General features: G+C 70.5%; 2 protein-coding genes across 3 annotated transcripts in view; one reads left to right on the forward strand and one right to left on the reverse strand.

Moving 5' to 3' along the window:
• LOC137448774 (phosphofurin acidic cluster sorting protein 1-like) overlaps positions 1–907 on the forward strand; it is a 58,463-nt gene extending 57,556 nt beyond the window's left edge. For both annotated transcript variants that reach the window (XM_068153618.1, XM_068153619.1), the window contains one exon: positions 51–907. In XM_068153618.1, coding sequence (XP_068009719.1) covers positions 51–166 — 116 coding nt within the window. In that variant the 3' untranslated portion in view covers positions 167–907. The remainder of the gene's footprint in view (positions 1–50) is intronic.
• LOC137448773 (cullin-9-like) lies at positions 835–16,039 on the reverse strand. Its single transcript, XM_068153616.1, is given in 28 exon segments — positions 835–1,455; positions 1,535–1,737; positions 2,084–2,201; positions 2,614–2,759; positions 2,841–2,992; positions 2,994–3,299; positions 3,772–3,920; positions 4,201–4,383; positions 4,532–4,647; positions 4,928–5,134; positions 5,213–5,346; positions 5,951–6,126; positions 6,211–6,306; positions 7,348–7,453; positions 7,623–7,794; positions 8,319–8,409; positions 8,496–8,723; positions 9,383–9,488; positions 9,985–10,210; positions 10,387–10,789; positions 11,223–11,413; positions 12,111–12,246; positions 12,754–12,879; positions 12,881–13,159; positions 13,161–13,274; positions 13,635–13,789; positions 14,550–15,158; positions 15,881–16,039. Coding segments are annotated over 27 exon segments (5,199 nt in total). The 5' UTR covers positions 15,145–15,158; positions 15,881–16,039; the 3' UTR covers positions 835–1,170.
• Positions 16,040–16,565: the final 526 nt, after the last annotated feature.

Consider the following 16,565-nt stretch of genomic DNA (forward strand, 5'->3'; position numbering starts at 1 on the left):
CACAGGCTGCCTGTGGCAGGGCTGTGCTTCACGGCAGCCTCTCCTCTCAGTCTCCATAGATGGGGTGGAGTGGAACGATGTGAAGTTTTTCCAGCTGGCAGCACAGTGGCCAACGCACGTCAAGTACCTCCCTGTGGGCATCTTTGGCTACTCCAAGAGTGTGTGAGATGCAGGGGCAGCTGCAGAGGGTTGCAGGAGGAGGTGGGGAGATGGAGATGGACTTGCTCATCCCCTCTCTTCTGCGGCCCAGCCCACGCCCGCTCCGCAGCGGGAGATCTCACACCCGCACCGCTCCCTGTGGGCCAAGACCCGTGGAGGTGAGGCCAGCGAGACCGGGTCCGTGCACCCTCCAACATCAGCCAGGGTACCATGCCATTTGCCTCCCCTGACCCCCCCCAGCAGCCTGGGACAAGGGTTGGCGCCAGCTCTGGGCTGCCAGGCCAGCTCCCCAGCCAGCGGGAGCCCCAGCTGGGCTGGGCTCGGGCAGGTTCCCCAGCGCTGGAGCCAACAGGACGGCTCCTGGGGGGCAGGCGTCCTGCGGGGCCCACCGGCTCCGCGCCGCCCCACGCCAGCTCCACTGCCAGCCTCCTGCTGCCGGGCCTGGTCCTGCCCTGCAGGGCTGAGCCTTGGCAGCTTTTCTAGTCCCTGCTGCAGCTCTGCTGCCGAGGCTGGCATAGCTCTGCTTGGGCCAGCCCCCCCTGCCCCCCCATCTCCCCCGCCCCACGGTCCCGTGGTGCTGCCAGCTGGAGGTGTGCCCTGCAGAGCACCACCTGTGGGGGTTGTGTTGGTTCTGTTTTTTGGTTGCTTTGGTTCTTTTTCTTTTTTTTTACAAGATTCTATTTTTTTTAACTTTATTGTACGGTTACCTTTCAGGATTAATTTTAATAAATTAATGCTGGTACCAGTAGGGCAGAGCTGGGGCTGTGCTCTGTGTGCCCCCCGCCTCGGCCCAGCGCCCAGCACGCCGACAGGCTGGGCAGGAGGCTGTCGCTCCGTGCCCAGAAACCAGCGGTATGACCTGGCAGCCTCTCGGCCAGGGGCCAGCAGCTGCCTCCCAGCAGGCCTCAAGCTGGGTCGGGGTGGAGCTTGGCTCATTTAGTGAAAGCAAACCCCACCGGTGCTCAGGGACAGGGCTCAGCCTCAGTCCTCCTAGCCCAGCCAGGTCTTCCTCTACCTGAAAGTGGAGAAGGTCTCTCTCCTTTCAGCACGCTCCAGGCTGGCTGCTGTCTTGATCTCCACAGTCTGGAAGGCAGGCTGAGGCTGGAGCTGGGAGGCTGGGGGGGTTGTAGGCTCTGCAGGGACGTACTCCAAGACGTGAGGCCGCTCCTCCTGGCGCCGGATGTAACCCTGCTTCAGCAGGTGCAGCACACAGGACAGCACATCCACACTGTGGCAGCAGAAGCTCAGGAACCGCAGCCCCGGCCCCAGCTCCCCCTTCTGACAGGCGTCGGTCACCTGCAGCAGCCGAGGAGCCCCAGGCTGCAGTGCGCTGCGGCGCTGGGCAGCCCCTCCCTGCCCCCCCGGCCCTCCATACCCTGAACACCAGGTTGTCAATGTGGAGCTGCTTCTCCACCTTGAGGATGCGAGTGATGAGGCAGCAGAGGACGTTCCTCTTCCTTTCCAGGACGCTGGGGTCAGCCCCCTCTGACCTCAGGTACCTCTGCTGGGGCAGCAGCCTCAGCTGGGGGCCAGAGGCATGGGCCAGGGCCTCTGGGTTCAGCCGCAGCACACCTGGAGCTGGCACCCGGCCCAGGGTCAGCCAAGCCCTCGGCTGGGCCCTGAAGGAGCCCCAGGCCTCCTCTGGCTCCTGGACCTGAGCCTGGGCCTCCCAGCTGCTGCCTTCACACCCTGGCCCTGCCCCAGCACATGGCCCTGGGCAGCAGCCACACACACAGCCCTGGCCCCAGTGCCCAGCTGCTGCACCCCAGCGCCCCCAGCACCCCACCCCCAGCCCAACACACGGCCTCAGCTCTCCCCACACACTGACCACCCCTGGACAGACCCAGCCCGGCCCCTGGGCTCCCCTGCAAGCCCCAGCCCCCCCTCAGGGCTCAGCCCAGAGCCGCCCCAGCCCCACGCTCACCTCCTGGCGTGCAGCTGCCCACCAGGATGCCCTCGCTGCGGGTCAGCGGTGCCAGGGCATGGTGCACCAGGTCGGCAGGGAGCCCTGTGGCCTGCAGCAGGCTCTCCACAGCCACCTCCTGCCAGGAGCGGCGCAGGAGGGCGATGGCCAGCCCAGGCCTGGCAGCCACAGGCCCAGAGCAGAGGGGCCGGTGCCCCAGGTGCTGCCCGCAGGGACCCCCGGCCCCGCTGCCCCCCGGCCCCACTGCCCCCCAGCTGCCTCCCTTCCCCTCGGCTGCCTCCCTGCCCCCCGGCTTCCTCTCTCCCCCCGGCTGCCTCCCTGCCCCCTGGCTGCCTCCCTGCCCCCCCGGCTGCCTCCCTGCCCCCGGCTGCCTCCCTCCCCCCGACTGCCTCCCTGCCCCCCCGACTGCCTCCCTGCCCCCCCGGCTGCCTCCCTGCCCCTCGGCTGCCTCCCTCCCCCCGGCTGCCTCCCTGCCCCCCTGGCTGCCTCCCTCCCCCCGGCCCCCTCCCTGCCCCCGGCCCCAGCCCCACCTGGGCAGCGTTGAAGCACAGCAGGATGTACATCTGCAGCGTGGACACCCGCAGCAGGCAGGCTCCGAACCGCACTTCGGCGTGGCCCAGCCACGTCCACTGCAGCCGCCGGGGCTCGCTGCACTCCCAGCCCAGCCAGGCCTGGCCTGCCGGAGACAGCCTCGGTGCCAGGGCCGCGGCAGCCTCGCCGGGCGCCCCCCGGCCCCCCCGCCCCTCCCGGCACTCACTGCGCCTGCAGAAGGAGGCGAAGCGCTGCAGGGGGGAGCTCAGCGCCGCCGAGAAGAACCTCCCCGGGTCGTCCATGTAGCAGAGGGGGGACACGGGCCAGCAGCGCGGGGACAGAGCCAGCACCTTCACCTCCGGCACGGCTGCCGGCGAGGCCGGCCCCGGGCCCTGGGCGCACGGAGAGCGGGGGCTCAGCGCGGGCCCCGGCGCTGCTGCCGGGCGGCCCCCAGCTCCCCCCCGGCAGGCTCACTTCATCCAGCCCCGAGTCCGGCTCCAGCAGCTGCTGGTCCTGCTCCTGCAGCCGCCAGAGGCGAAACCGCCGCTGCAGCTCCTCCGACTGCGCCAAGTTGCTCAGCATCTGCTGGGGGAAGCGGCTGGGGAAGCACAGCCCGAGCTGCTCCACGACGGCTGCCTCCAGCCACGAGGGCTCTTGTGCCAGGAGTCGGTCCCCCAGGTAGTGCCTGCCGCGGCCACCGGCGCCGGCTCAGGGGCTGCCTCGGCCCCCGGCCCCTCGCCGCCACGCAGATGGCCCCAGGGGCCCAGCAGCGCCCAGCTGCCCCCCCTGGCACCGGCAGGGAGCCTGCCCTGCAGCCTGGCACTGCCCACGGGCGCTGGCAGCCTTTTCCCCGACACACCAGCAGCGGGAGAGGCCCAGCAGGAGCACCCCTGCCACACTCAGGCTGTGCCACAGCCTCGGTGACACCCTGCCAGGCACCCTGCCAGCCCCCCTGCCAGCCCCCCCTGCCAGGCACCCTGCCAGGCACCCTGCCAGGCACCCTGCCAGCCCCCCCCTGCCAGCCCCCCCCGCCAGCTCCCCCTGCCAGCCCCCCCCACCAGCTCCCCCTGCCAGCCCCCCTGCCAGCCCCCCCTGCCAGCTCCCCCCCTGCCACCTCCCCCTGCCAGCCCCCCGGGCACGGCCACAGCGCCCCTCACCGGTAGAAGTGCTCAAAGGTGTGGGCGAGCTCCAGGCCGCTGACAGCCAGGAAGGGCTCCAGGATCTGCTGCAGTGGCCCCAGGCTGCCTGCAGCCCCGCACAGCTCCGGGACTTGCCCATCCAGGTAGCAGGCAAACTGCTCACTGACCTGCAGGGGACAGGGCTGGCTGCAGCAGGGCCGCGCAGGGTGCCCACGGGGCCGGGCTGCAGGCACAGCCCCGAGGGAAGCAGGCACCAGCCCACGGCAGAGCGCACCAGGGCCACGCCGTGCCCGGCGCCGTGCCCGCAGCTGGGCGCTGCCCAGGGCCACCAACAGGGCAGGGCTCTGCGGGGGGAGCCTGGAGAGCCACCCAGCCCTGGGCCAGGGCACCCTCCGCAGCCTGCACCGGGGCCAGGGCCTGGCACCGGGGCCACGCTCCCCAACTCACCTGCAGGGCAGCAGGGAAGGGCAGCTGCACCAAAGCCCCTGCAAAGCCCTGGCCCAGGGCCAGCAGGAAGGAGCCCTGCTGCCCAAAGAGCTCCTCCGTGGCGCGGCGCAGGCGCTGGTACAGCTGGCAGTAGCGCTCCACCAGGTCTGGTGCCTGCCCTGCCAGCTCCAGGAGCCGCTGCACCTGCAGGACACAGCACAGCAGGGCTCGGCGCCGGGGCAGGACCCCAGGGCGCTGCCAGGCCACGCTCACCACTCCCACCTAAGCCCACCCAGCGCAGGGTCTGGCACACCCCCCCTGCAGCCCCCCTGCCCAGCCCTCCCAGCTCTACCTGCTGCTGCACCACACCCTGCCAGCACTGGCAGATGCCCCACAGGCTGCTTGACTTCTCCACTGCCGCCCTGGCAGCCCTGGCAGGCTCCTCCTTGTCCTTTCCTTCCTTCCCACCTGACAAGAGACAAACCTGGGCTCGGCAGGGCTCCCTGGGGAGCCCCCACACGCTGAGCAGCAGCAGCCTCAGCCTCTCCCTGGGGGGCAGAGGGGATGCCAGAGGGGCTTGGCCACTGCGGGGGGACGGCCAGGAGCCCTCCCTGCAGGGCTCAGGAGCCTCCTGTGCCACGAGGCCATGCCCAGAGCTTCCCAGCGGATGCCCACAGCTGCAGCCTGGCACTCTGGAGCCCTGCCCTGCAAGGCCCAGGGGGAAGCAGCTCCTCCCTCCCTCACTCACCAGCAGCTTTGGCCTGCTCTGGCTCTGGGCAGGCTGGCTCCACGTGCACCAGCAGCTGGGTCAGGCGCCGCACGCGGGGCCCGAAGGTGGCACCACGGCTGGGGGCACCACGGCTGGGGGCACCACGGCTGGGGGCAGGCTGGGCACACTCCAGGCTCTCCAGGTACTCGCCCAGCAGCCAGGCCAGGGGGCTGCTGCCATTGGGCTCTGCAAGGCAAAGAGACTCAGAGCAGGGAGCCTCTGCCCAGGGCACGGCGCAGCTGGGCACGGGAGAGAGCAGGGTACCTGGGCTGGTGATGCTCTGCACCAAGGGGGTCACCAGGGCCTCCCAGCACGTCCTGCCCAAGGCCTGGGCCGCCTCAGCATCAGGAAGGAAGCGGTCAGCAAAGCCCTGCTCGTGCTGCAGCGCTCGGTTCAGCCTGCAAGGGGCAGCGGGCAGCCAGCGGTGCCACAGGGCAGCCAGCAGTGCCACAGGGCAGCCAGCGGTGCCACAGGGCAGCCAGCGGCGCCACAGGGCAGCCAGCAGCACCGCAGGGCAGCCAGCAGTGCCACAGGGCAGCCAGCGGTGCCACAGGGCAGCCAGCAGTGCCACAGGGCAGCCAGCAGCACCGCAGGGCAGCCAGCAGTGCCACAGGGCAGCCAGCGGCGCCACAGGGCAGCCAGCAGTGCCACAGGGCAGCCAGCAGTGCCGCAGGGCAGCCAGCAGTGCCACCGGGCAGCCAGCGGTGCCACAGGGCAGCCAGCAGTGCCACAGGGCAGCCAGCGGCGCCGCAGAGCAGCCAATGGTGCCACAGGGCAGCCAGCGGTGCCACAGGGCAGCCAGCAGTGCCATAGGGCAGCCAGCAGTGCCACAGGGCAGCTGCTGCCCGCCAGGGAGACTGCCCCAGGAGAGCAGAGCCTGGCAGCGCTCCCTGCCCTGCCCCCTGCCAGGTGCCAGGGCTCTGCAGCCCCACTCGTGCCCAGCAGCCTGTGGCTGTCAGACATCGCGGAGGGGGCGACGGGCACCGCCCGCAGCCGACTCACTTGCCAGAGAGCTGCAGCAGCCGGCCCCGGTCCCGGCTGAGCTCCTGGCACCAGGCACGAGCCAGGGCGCTGCAGGAGAGGAAGGTCCGGCGGCACAGCTGCTCCCTGAAGACGGGCCAGAGGCTGGGCCTGGGCCCCAGCACCTCGATGCCGCGCACGCGAGTGTCGATGCCACCCTAGGGGACGGCGGCGCCCTCAGCTCCTGGGGCGCGGCCCCGGCACCCCGGGCGCCGGCTCCCTGCCCGGCCTCCGCTCCCTACCTGCTGGCAGCGCTTCACCTGCACCTGGATGAGCGGCCAGAAGCGGCTCACGTTCTGCAGCAGGGTCACTCTGCTGGCCGAGGGCAGGACGCTCACCTGCGGGCACACAGCCCTCAGCGCCCGGGCACGGTGCCCAGGCCTGCCACGGCCTCCCGAAACCTCTGTGCCCCCCGGCCGCCAGCCCCCCGCTGCCAGCTGCTGCACCCCAGCACACCAGGCTGCTGCAGACTGGGCTCGCAGTGCTGCCTGTCCCCGAGCCTCCAGCACCCCATGCCCACTGCCAGCAGGCTCTGCGGCACCTCCAGCACCCCATGCCCACTGCCAGCAGGCTCTGTGGCACCTCCAGCACCCCATGCCCACTGCCAGCAGGCTCTGTGGCACCTCCAGCACCCCATGCCCACTGCCAGCAGGCTCTGTGGCACCTCCAGCACCCCATGCCCACTGCCAGCAGACTCTGCAGCCCCTCCAGCACCCCATGCCCACTGCCAGCAGGCTCTGCGGCACCTCCAGCACCCCATGCCCACTGCCAGCAGGCTCTGCAGCCCCTCCAGCACCCCATGCCCACTGCCAGCAGGCTCTGTGGCACCTCCAGCACCCCATGCCCACTGCCAGCAGGCTCTGCGGCACCTCCAGCACCCCATGCCCACTGCCAGCAGGCTCTGTGGCACCTCCAGCACCCCATGCCCACTGCCAGCAGGCTCTGTGGCACCTCCAGCACCCCATGCCCACTGCCAGCAGGCTCTGTGGCACCCCCAGCACCCCATGCCCACTGCCTGCAGGCTCTGCGGCACCTCCAGCACCCCATGCCCACTGCCAGCAGGCTCTGTGGCACCCCCAGCACCCCATGCCCACTGCCTGCAGGCTCTGTGGCACCTCCAGCACCCCATGCCCACTGCCAGCAGGCTCTGCAGCACCTCCAGCACCCCATGCCCACTGCCAGCAGGCTCTGTGGCACCTCCAGCCCCTCCAGCACCCCATGCCCACTGCCAGCAGGCTCTGTGGCACAGCTGCTGCCATCCTCACCTCCCTGGGGGGCACCTCCCAGGGCCCCACACCACGGCCAGGCCTTCACAGCCACACCAGGGCTCACCCCACCGCCGCCCCAGGCCCCGGGGGCGCAGAGCCCCCCAGACTCACCGAGCTGAGCTCCGTTCTGATGGTGGCAGGGCTGTCTCCCCCCAGCACCACCACTCGAGCTGGCATGTAGCTGGAGTCCTCGCTGGCCACCAGCATGCTCATCTCCCTGCGGCACAGCAACCCGGCTGCTGCCCACAGCCCCCCGGCCCCGGCCCGGCCCCTCGGCCCCGCCGCCCGCAGCGCCCGGGGCGCAGAGCGCTGGGGCAGGGCTCCCGCGGGTCCCCGCAGCCCTCTGCTTCCCACACAGCCCTCCCAGAGCCCCGGCCCGGCCCCACCTGACCACCACCCCCCGCCGCATGTGCACGGTGATGAAGTGGCTGCCGGCGCTGCCGTTGGACTCCCAGTAGGTCTTGGGGTTCCTGTCCGTCAGCTTGCCGGCACGGTGAGGGTTGGAGGAGACCTCCACCTTCTCCCAGCACTTCTCCTCCTTCACCTCCACGCTGGAGCCTGCGGGCACAGCGCGGGAGGCCTCCAGCCGCCGGCACAGCGCCCGGCGGGCACCGGGCTGCGGGCACCGGGCTGCGGGCACGGGGCTGCGGGCACAGGGCACGGGGCTGCGGGCACCGGGCTGCGGGCACCGGGCTGCGGGCAAGGGGCACAGGGCTGCGGGCACCGGGCTGCGGGCACAGGGCACGGGGCTGCGGGCACCGGGCTGCGGGCACCGGGCTGCGGGCAAGGGGCACAGGGCTGCGGGCACAGGGCTGCGGGCACCGGGCACCGGGCTGCGGGCACGGGGCTGCGGGCACTGGGCACGGGGCAGCGGGCACGGGGCTGCGGGCACGGGGCTGCGGGCACTGGGCACGGGGCAGCGGGCACGGGGCTGCGGGCACGGGGCTGGGGGCACCGGGCTGCGGGCACGGGGCTGGGGGCACCGGGCTGCGGGCACGGGGCTGCGGGCACGGGGATGCGGGCATCGGGATGCGGGCACAGGGCTGCAGGCACCGGGCTCCGGCCCCGCTCCCTGCGCTCACCTCGGCACAGGCGCCGCAGGAAGACGTCGAGGAAGGGGATGCCGAGGGGCTGCCGGCTCCGGCGGTGCTCCTCGATCTGCCCCAGCACCAGCTGCAGGGGGCAGAGGCTCTCAGCCGGGGCGAGGCGCAGAGGCTGCCCCCGGGCGGCCCCGAGCCCCGCAGCCGCCCCAGGCTCACCTGCAGGCAGCCGCTCAGGATGCTGGCGCTCAGCCGCCGGCACAGCGCAGCCTGCCGCTCGCAGGCGGCCAGCAGGGCCAGCAGGGCCGGCGCCAGCGCCGGCACCGAGCCGTGCTTGGCCAGGGCTTGGCTCAGGGCCGGCTGGGCGCCCGCGCCGCACATCACCACCGCGCAATCCTTGCTGGCGCTGGCCAGGCCGTGCAGGAAGCCGACCACCTCCTGCAGCACCTGGCGAGCAGGCAGCCCTCAGCAGCCGCCCGGGACCCGGCCCCGGCAGCAGGCAGCTGCCTCCCCTGCGCCCCACACCGCGGCGGTGCCCGCCCCAGCCGCTGCCACCCGCCCCAGCCGCTGCCACCCGCCCCAGCCGCTGCCACCCGCCCCACACCGCGGCGGTGCCCGCCCCAGCCGCTGGCACCGCCCCAGCCGCTGCCACCCGCCCCAGCCGCTGCCACCCGCCCCAGCCGCTGCCACCCGCCCCAGCCGCTGGCACCGCCCCAGCCGCTGCCACCCGCCCCAGCCGCTGCCACCCGCCCCAGCCGCTGCCACCCGCCCCAGCCGCTGGCACCGCCCCAGCCGCTGCCACCCGCCCCAGCCGCTGCCACCCGCCCCAGCCGCTGGCACCGCCCCAGCCGCTGCCACCCGCCCCAGCCGCTGCCACCCGCCCCAGCCGCTGCCACCCGCCCCAGCCGCTGGCACCGCCCCAGCCGCTGCCACCCGCCCCAGCCGCTGGCACCGCCCCAGCCGCTGCCACCCGCCCCAGCCGCTCCCCGCCTCTGCCCTGCCCACAGCCAGGCCGGGCTGCCGCAGGCAGGGACCCGGGCACCGGCACCGTGCGGCACAGCCGAGCAAAGCCAGCGCGGCCTCGGGGCTGTCCTCAGCCCCCTCACCTCCTGGTCACCGCTGTGGGCACGCAGGGAGGACAAGCAGGGCTCCACACACTCGTGCCACGGCAGCACGTCCTCCTGGTCACTGGCCAGGAGCTTGCTCAGGATCCTGAGGCACAGAGGAGCCCGCTCAGGAGAGGGCACGCCGAGCGCGGTGCCAGAGCCAGCCCTGCCTCCCCCTCCCACCCCAAGGGCTGGCACCCCACAGACCACCGGCAGCCGAGGCTCCCCGGGCACCCCCAGCACCCAGGCAGCTGCTGCTCCGGCCCCGGGGGGCGCTGTGCCACAGGACACCCCAGGCAGCACCTCCACAAGTGCCCTGCTGAGGAACAGCCCCAGCAGCACCCCCAGCTCACCCTGCCTGCCCCACAGCACCCCCAGACACACCCTGCCTGCCTCCAGCAGCACCCCCAGACACACACTGCCTGCCCCACAGCACCCCCAGACACACTGTCTGCTCCAGCAGCACCCCCAGACACACCCCAGCAGCACCCCCAGACACACACTGCCTGCCCCACAGCACCCCCAGACACACCCCAGCAGCACCCCCAGCTCACCCCACGCCGCGGAGGAGCCAGACCCTGCTCAGCCCCCTCGGGACCCACCTGAGGACACTCAGGCTCACAGCCTTCTCCGCTCCCAGCAGCTCCAAGCTGCGCAGCAGCAGCCTGAAGCTTCTGCGGTCCTGCAGCAGCTGCGACTCCTGGCCAGAGGGGAGGGCAGCGCTCAGCTGCCGCTCCAGGGCCACCACCACCTCCTTCGACAAGACACCGGCCCCCAGCTCACCCAGCAGCATCTGCACGGCCCCCGGCTCCAGCGGGGCCTCTCTGCCTGCCACGACAAGGACACGTGTGCCCAGCCCAGGCGCCACAGCTGCCGGCACTGCTCTGCCCTTGCAGGGGAGGCAGAGGCCGCTGCAGCCCTGCGGGGGCAGCACGGGGGGGGGCACGCTACCTGCCCTGCCCTGCCCCCCTGGGGGCAGCATCCAGCACCTAGCAGGTGATTACCTCTGCTCTGCTCCTCGGTCACCTCTGGCAGGAGCAGCCCTTCCCTCTCCAGCAGCTCGCTGAACAGCTGGGCATCCCCCTTGGCTGCTGCGGCAGGGGCTGGCGGCGGCACCGCGGCTGCAGAAAGGTTCTCCTGGGCTGCACAGAGGCTCCCTGCTGCCTTGGCCACTCTGCCTTCAGGCACAAGGCTCCCAGAGCCACCACCCTCCGAGGACATCGAGGTGCCCCCCCCACCGGCCTGCTCAGCCCCCCTACCGAGGAAGTATTTGGTGTAGACGTGGGAGCTACGCAGGTCACAGCGAGCGCTGCCCTGGCACCGCTTCTCCACTGCCTGCAGCACCTTCTGGGCCAGCTCTGCAGGCACTGACAGCTGCAGCAGAGCTTCTTCATCCACCTCCAACAGCTGGACAGAGGAGCTCAAGTTAACCCTCACCACTCACCACACAACCCTTGTCACAGCCACTGCAGAGCAAACACAAAGCCTGCACCGCCACAGGCCCCCAGGGCCCTTCCCCGCTGCCACCCTCCCCTCCCCTCCCCTCCCCGTCCCCAGGCCAACTACCCCCGGCCCAGACCTCCCACCTGCACTCCCCACCCACCACAGCCAGCACAGTCCCCCCTGGCCTTGCCTCACCTGCCCAGACCTTGTTGGACTCACTCACTCCCTCACTCTGCCAGGGACATCTCTCCTCGACCCTTAGCTGTGCCCAGCTCCCCAGGCTTTCCCCACCCCTCTCTCCCCCTCCCATTTCAGTCCTGGGTCTGCCCCATCCAGGCTCTCCCTGCACAGCTCACGCTGGCCATCAGCTCCTTCCTCCAGGCCCAGCCCCTCACACCTGCTCTCCCTGCTCCTGCTGGATGAGGCAGATGATCTCTTTCTGCTCCTCTGCTTCCAGCTTCCTCACCAAGAAGAGCAGCTCCCACCACTCCGCTCGGCTCAGCGCCTCGGCAGCCTTGCTGGGCTGCTCCCTCAGGTAAGGCAGGGAGTGCAGCCCCCCCGAGGGCTTGCAGAGCAGCGGCCGGGCAGCTGCAGGGGAGCACAGCAAGGAAGGGCACTGCCGGCTCTGCCCTCTCCCCACCCTCTGCTGCACTCCCCACTGCCCCAGGGAGACAGCTCCTGCAGACCAGCTGGGCACAACAGGGCCCCTCTGCCCCACAGCCTGCTGTGGGAAAGCAGCTGACAGCAGGGCGCCAAGAAAGGGGAACGTGCTGGCAGGAGACCCTAGAAGGCACAGAGCTGGGGACAACCATCCTCACTTGGACCCCTCTGGGCACTCAGAGCTGGCACCTTCATGGGCACCTTCAGCTCGCTGCTCCCCAGCAGTGCCCCCTGGGCCTGGATCAGCCAGGCTGGGGCACCCAAACACCCAGTGCCAGCGGCACCCACAGGGCCAGGCTGCAGCTGCAGAGGGGCAGAGGGGAAAGCCCTCCTGCCCAGCTGCCAGGCTGCTCACCCGCTGCAGTGCCAGGCTGCAGCTGCAGAGGGGCTGAGGGGAAAGGCCTCCTGCCCAGCTGCCAGGCTGCTCACCCACTGCAGTGCCAGGCTGCTCACCTGCTGCAGTGCCAGGCTGCAGCTGCAGAGGGGCTGAGGGGAAAGCCCTCCTGCCCAGCTGCCAGGCTGCTCACCCACTGCAGTGCCAGGCTGCTCACCCGCTGCAGTGCCAGGCTGCAGCTGCAGAGGGGCTGGGGGGAAAGCCCTCCTGCCCAGCTGCCAGGCTGCTCACCTGCTGCTGCCCTGCGGCTGCACGTCCCAGCGCACACCTTCCCCGGCCCCTCCAGCCCCTCCTGCTCCGCAGGGCTGACGACCTCCAGCATGTGCCAGTGCACCCAGGAGGTACGGCCCAGGCCGTGCCAGTACACCTGAGGAGAGAGCCCGGAGGCGGCGCTCAGCCCAGCGGCAGCGCTCAGCCCAGCGGCAGCGCTCAGCCCAGAGGCGCTCAGCCCGGAGGGGCTCAGCCCGGAGGGGCTCAGCCCAGAGGGGCTCAGCCCGGAGGCGCTCAGCCCAGCGGCGGCGCTCAGCCCAGCGGAGGCGCTCAGCCCAGCGGAGGCGCTCAGCCCAGCGGCGCTCAGCCCAGGGGAGCTCAGCCCGGAGGAGCTCAGCCCGGAGGGGCTCAGCCCAGCGGCGCTCAGCCCAGCGGCGCTCAGCCCAGCCGCAGCGCTCAGCCCAGCGGCAGCGCTCAGCCCGGAGGGGCTCAGCCCAGCGGCGCTCAGCCCAGCGGCGCTCAGCCCAGCCGCAGCGCTCAGCCCAGCGGCAGCGCTCAGCCCGGAGGGGCTCAGCCCAGCGGCGGCGCTCAGCCCGCGCCGGGTCCAGGCCCGCGCCTCCCACGCGAGGCCCCCGCGCAGCCCCCGCCCCCCCGCGCAGCCCACCTGCACGTGCGGCACGCTCTCGCCGCTCTGAAGGACCTGGCCCTCGTCGCCCGCGCGCAGCTGCTCCAAGTCCTGCAGCACGCGCACCCTCGCGCCGCGCGCCAGCCTCGCGCGCACGTGCTCGGCGCAGCCCCCCGCGGCTCTGGAGGGCCGAGCGCGCCCGCGGGGCGCCGGGCACCCGCGGCGAGGAGCCGGCGGCCGCCGGAGCGGCGCTGCGGGACGCGGCCCCGCGCTGGAAAATGGAGCGGCCGCCGGGGGGCCGCGGCTCCCGCCGGGCCGGGGGCTCCGGCGGCTGGCCCTCGTCCCAGCCCATCACGTGCGCCAGCTCCAGCAGCAGGTTGCCCATGGCCGTGCTGAACTCGAACTCCTGCTTCGCTCGGCTGCTCCCCTCCGTCACCCGCGCCGGGCACGGCGCAGTCCTGCCGCTCCCCGCCCTGCCCCGTGTCGCCGCCCAGCTTCTCCAAGAGAGAGGTGGCGCGCAGGTAGCGCTTCACCAGGACAAACAGCAGCTTGCCAGGGATCTGCAACCAGCAGGGCTCTCGGGTTCTGGCCTGCAGGGCCACTCCAGCCCCCGGCTCTGCCCCAGACCCCAGCACATCCACAGACAGGCTCCTGCCACAGCTCCACAGCAGCAGCCAGCAGCAGAGACCTCTCAGCCCACCCTCAGCCCCTGCTCACAGACAAGGTTCTCCATGCACCTCTCCACCTCCCCTCAGCCTCGAGCCGAGCCCAGCAGCCTGTGCCAGCTCTGCCAACATGCACTCCTGCTCAGCTGCCCACTGCTGATGACCCTCCTGCCCCAGACAAGGACACCGGCTTAGCCCCCAACTCTCCCTGCTCCTGGCTCCCAGCAGCCACAGGCTGGCAGGGCTGGCTGATACCTGGGGAAGGTGAATCCCCTCAAAGGACATGCAGTGCTCCTCAGAGGAGGTGGTCTCAGCAAACAGCTCCAGCAAGGTGTAGCGACTCTCAAAGTCCATGTGCTGCTCAATGCCATCCTGCTGGCTCAGGGAGAGCAGGACATAGGCCCAGCTCCCTGCAACAGAGACTCTTCAGGTCCCATAAAGACAACCCTCACCCCACCCTCCCTGTGTGAGAGAGACCTGCAGGCAAGGAGCAGCTCTGCTGCTCAGTGTCACCCAGAACCATCCAGCTGCACTGGCACCGTTGTGCTCCACTGCATTTCTTCCACCCCTGAAGCTGTGAGGTTCCCCTAAAGCAGCAACCCCGAAGAACTGACTCCAGAACAGGGCTCCAGGGAACAAACCAGTGGAGTTTGCACCTGAACCAGACCCACATCTGCCCAAATGGAGAGCCACACGGACCTGGGCCCTAGGACAGGCAAAGCCAGATGTCCTGTGGGACACACCACCATCAGCAACCTTGTGGCTGCCTGGGGCAGTGTCCTGAGAGACAGCTCTGGGATGGGTGCTCAGCTGTGCTACTGCTTGATCCTGCAAACAGCAAACTGACAGCTGCACCTCTCAGTCTGAGGGACCTCAGATCCCCAGGCTGGGGCCCTGCTGGAGGGGACACTCACCCCTAATGGCCCTTACCACTCCTAAACAGTCACATCCCAGGTCAGGAACCCATCAGGGCAAACTGCTCCCAAGTCCTACAGCACCCCAGACAATTACCACCCAGAAGCCACCTGGAAGCTCCAGGTTGACTCTTCCCCTGGAGCCCAACAAGCCTCCAGGCAGCCTGCTTCCCAGGCACCCCACCCCTGCAGCAGGACTGGCCCCCAGCTGCCCAGCAGCACTTCCCCAGTGGCACCCAGCAGCAGCAGCTCCCACCTGCGTCGTGCGAAGCCAGGGCCCTCAGCATCTTGCCGGCGCTGCGGCGGATCTCCTGCTCCCGGTGGCACAGCATCTTCAGCAGCAGCTCCAGGGCTCCTGCCTCCCTGAAGGCGTCTGCCAGCGAGCCGATGCCGGCGTAGGCGCTCAGCACGTGGACGGTGTGGAGGACGGAGGCCTCGGGGGCCCCGGCCTCGGCCATCTGCCGGCCAGCTCTGCGCACCAGGCTCCTGACGTCAGCCTTCATCTCCTGCAGCCACTCTTCCTCCGGGGGGCCGTCTGCAGCCGAGGGGCCGGCTGCCTCCTCCCCTTTCCCCCACGGCCCTGCCGGCTTCCTCTTGCCCAGCAAGGCCGGGCAGCTGGCACAGACCTCTTCTGCAGACATCCACAGCGAGATCTTCTCTGGCTTGCTCTCTGCGGAGGAGCTGCTGCCTCCTTCCACCGCTCCCTGCTCCGAGCTGACTACGCTCCACTGGATCAGGTACTCGGGCTGCCCGTCGTGGCCCCGCCGCTGCCGCAGCAGCTCCTGCGGGCAGGCCTGCAGCCGGGGGCCCAGCTGCACCAGCAGGTTGCCATTGTGCCTCTCGTTCACCATGACAGGAGATGTGCCTGCAGAGACAGAGGGGAAGCAGGAGCTGGGGAGAGGTGGCTGAGGCACAGGCTTTGCTATGACTAGGAATCTCCTATCCTGTGGGTCACAGGGCAGTGTAACAAATCAGATGTGTTGTTGTATTGTCTGTACTAAAGGCCAGTGCTGTTAAGCCCTTGACACAGCAAAACTACTAAGGTGCAGGTATGAGGTGCAGCTCACTTCCTACTTAGAAAACATCATACATGTAGCAATGAGAACAGGGCAGGACACAGCGACCCTGTTAAATGGGCTGTAGTCATGGCAGAACACAGGCAGCAGTGCCCAAGAAAGGCAGATTTTCCCAGGAAGCTCAGCTGTAGAACCTGGCTGTACACAGGCAGAGCTCCCCAAGCCAGGTACTGTGCATGCTGGCCCCGAGCACTACTGCAAGTCGGTGCTGGAGGGCTCTGGAGGCGCTGCACATCACCCAGCTGGGACTGGAAACATTCCAGGATCGGATCCCCTGTGCCCCGACCACCCTGATTCCTGGAACAGGCATTCTGAAGGCAGGTGGAAGGGCACCACAGTTACTGGGGAGAGGGCCTGGGCGGACATGTCCCCCTGGCAGGAGGGATAAAGCTCCTTCTATGCACGGATCCAGCCAAAGCTCCAAGAGCGCCGAGAACAGCCCGTCTCTGCCCGCTCTTGCCGGGCTGCCGTAGCCCCTTCCCAACGTCGCAGGCGAGCCGGGCTCCCTCACCTCGGGGCTCCGGTACCGAGGCCTCCTGCAGGGCTCCCCAAGAAGGAAGGTCCCGGGGCCACCCCAGGCTCGAGGCGCTCGCCGGGTCAGCTCAAGCCAGGCCAGTCCCATTCCCAGCTCGCTGCTCTTCACCGCGGCGCCACACCGTGCCCGGCCGCCTGAGCGCCAGCGTCGCCTCTGCGTCACTTCCGTGCCGGCGGTGCGCGCGTGTGGTCCAGACGGCAGCCGCGCGGGGACAAGCTTCGCCCGCCCACCCGCGGCGCGTCCCCAGCCCGCTGCCCCGGGGCAGCCGCTGAAAGGGGCCCCGGGGCAGCCGCTGGAAGGGGCCCCGGGGCAGCGTGGAGCGGGGGCGCTTGGCCACTGGGGTACAGACTGAGCTATACATGGCACGGATGTGCCGTAGGACAGCACTTGGTGGGCAGTGCGGTAGAGCAGAGCGGGACGGGGAGGGGAGGAGGCAGCAGCAGGTCGGTAGCATTAGTGGGAGCTAGGGAGCAGCAAGGGCATTACCGGGGCTGGGAATTCCCAGGCTCTGTGCTCCCCAGATGCACAGCAGGTCACCCTCACCGGCAGCCACCTTCCTGCCTTCACTGCTCTAACGGAGGGTGCTGGAAGAACCCAGCTGTCCCACAGTCAGGCTTGGCACCATTGGGCAGAGCTCTGTTTGCCCCCACCCACCTCAAGT

The sequence above is a fragment of the Melanerpes formicivorus genome, unplaced genomic scaffold, assembly GCF_026170545.1.
Source record: "Melanerpes formicivorus ecotype bairdi unplaced genomic scaffold, bMelFor1.0.p_v2 SCAF_26, whole genome shotgun sequence".
Taxonomy (NCBI): Eukaryota; Metazoa; Chordata; class Aves; order Piciformes; family Picidae; genus Melanerpes; species Melanerpes formicivorus.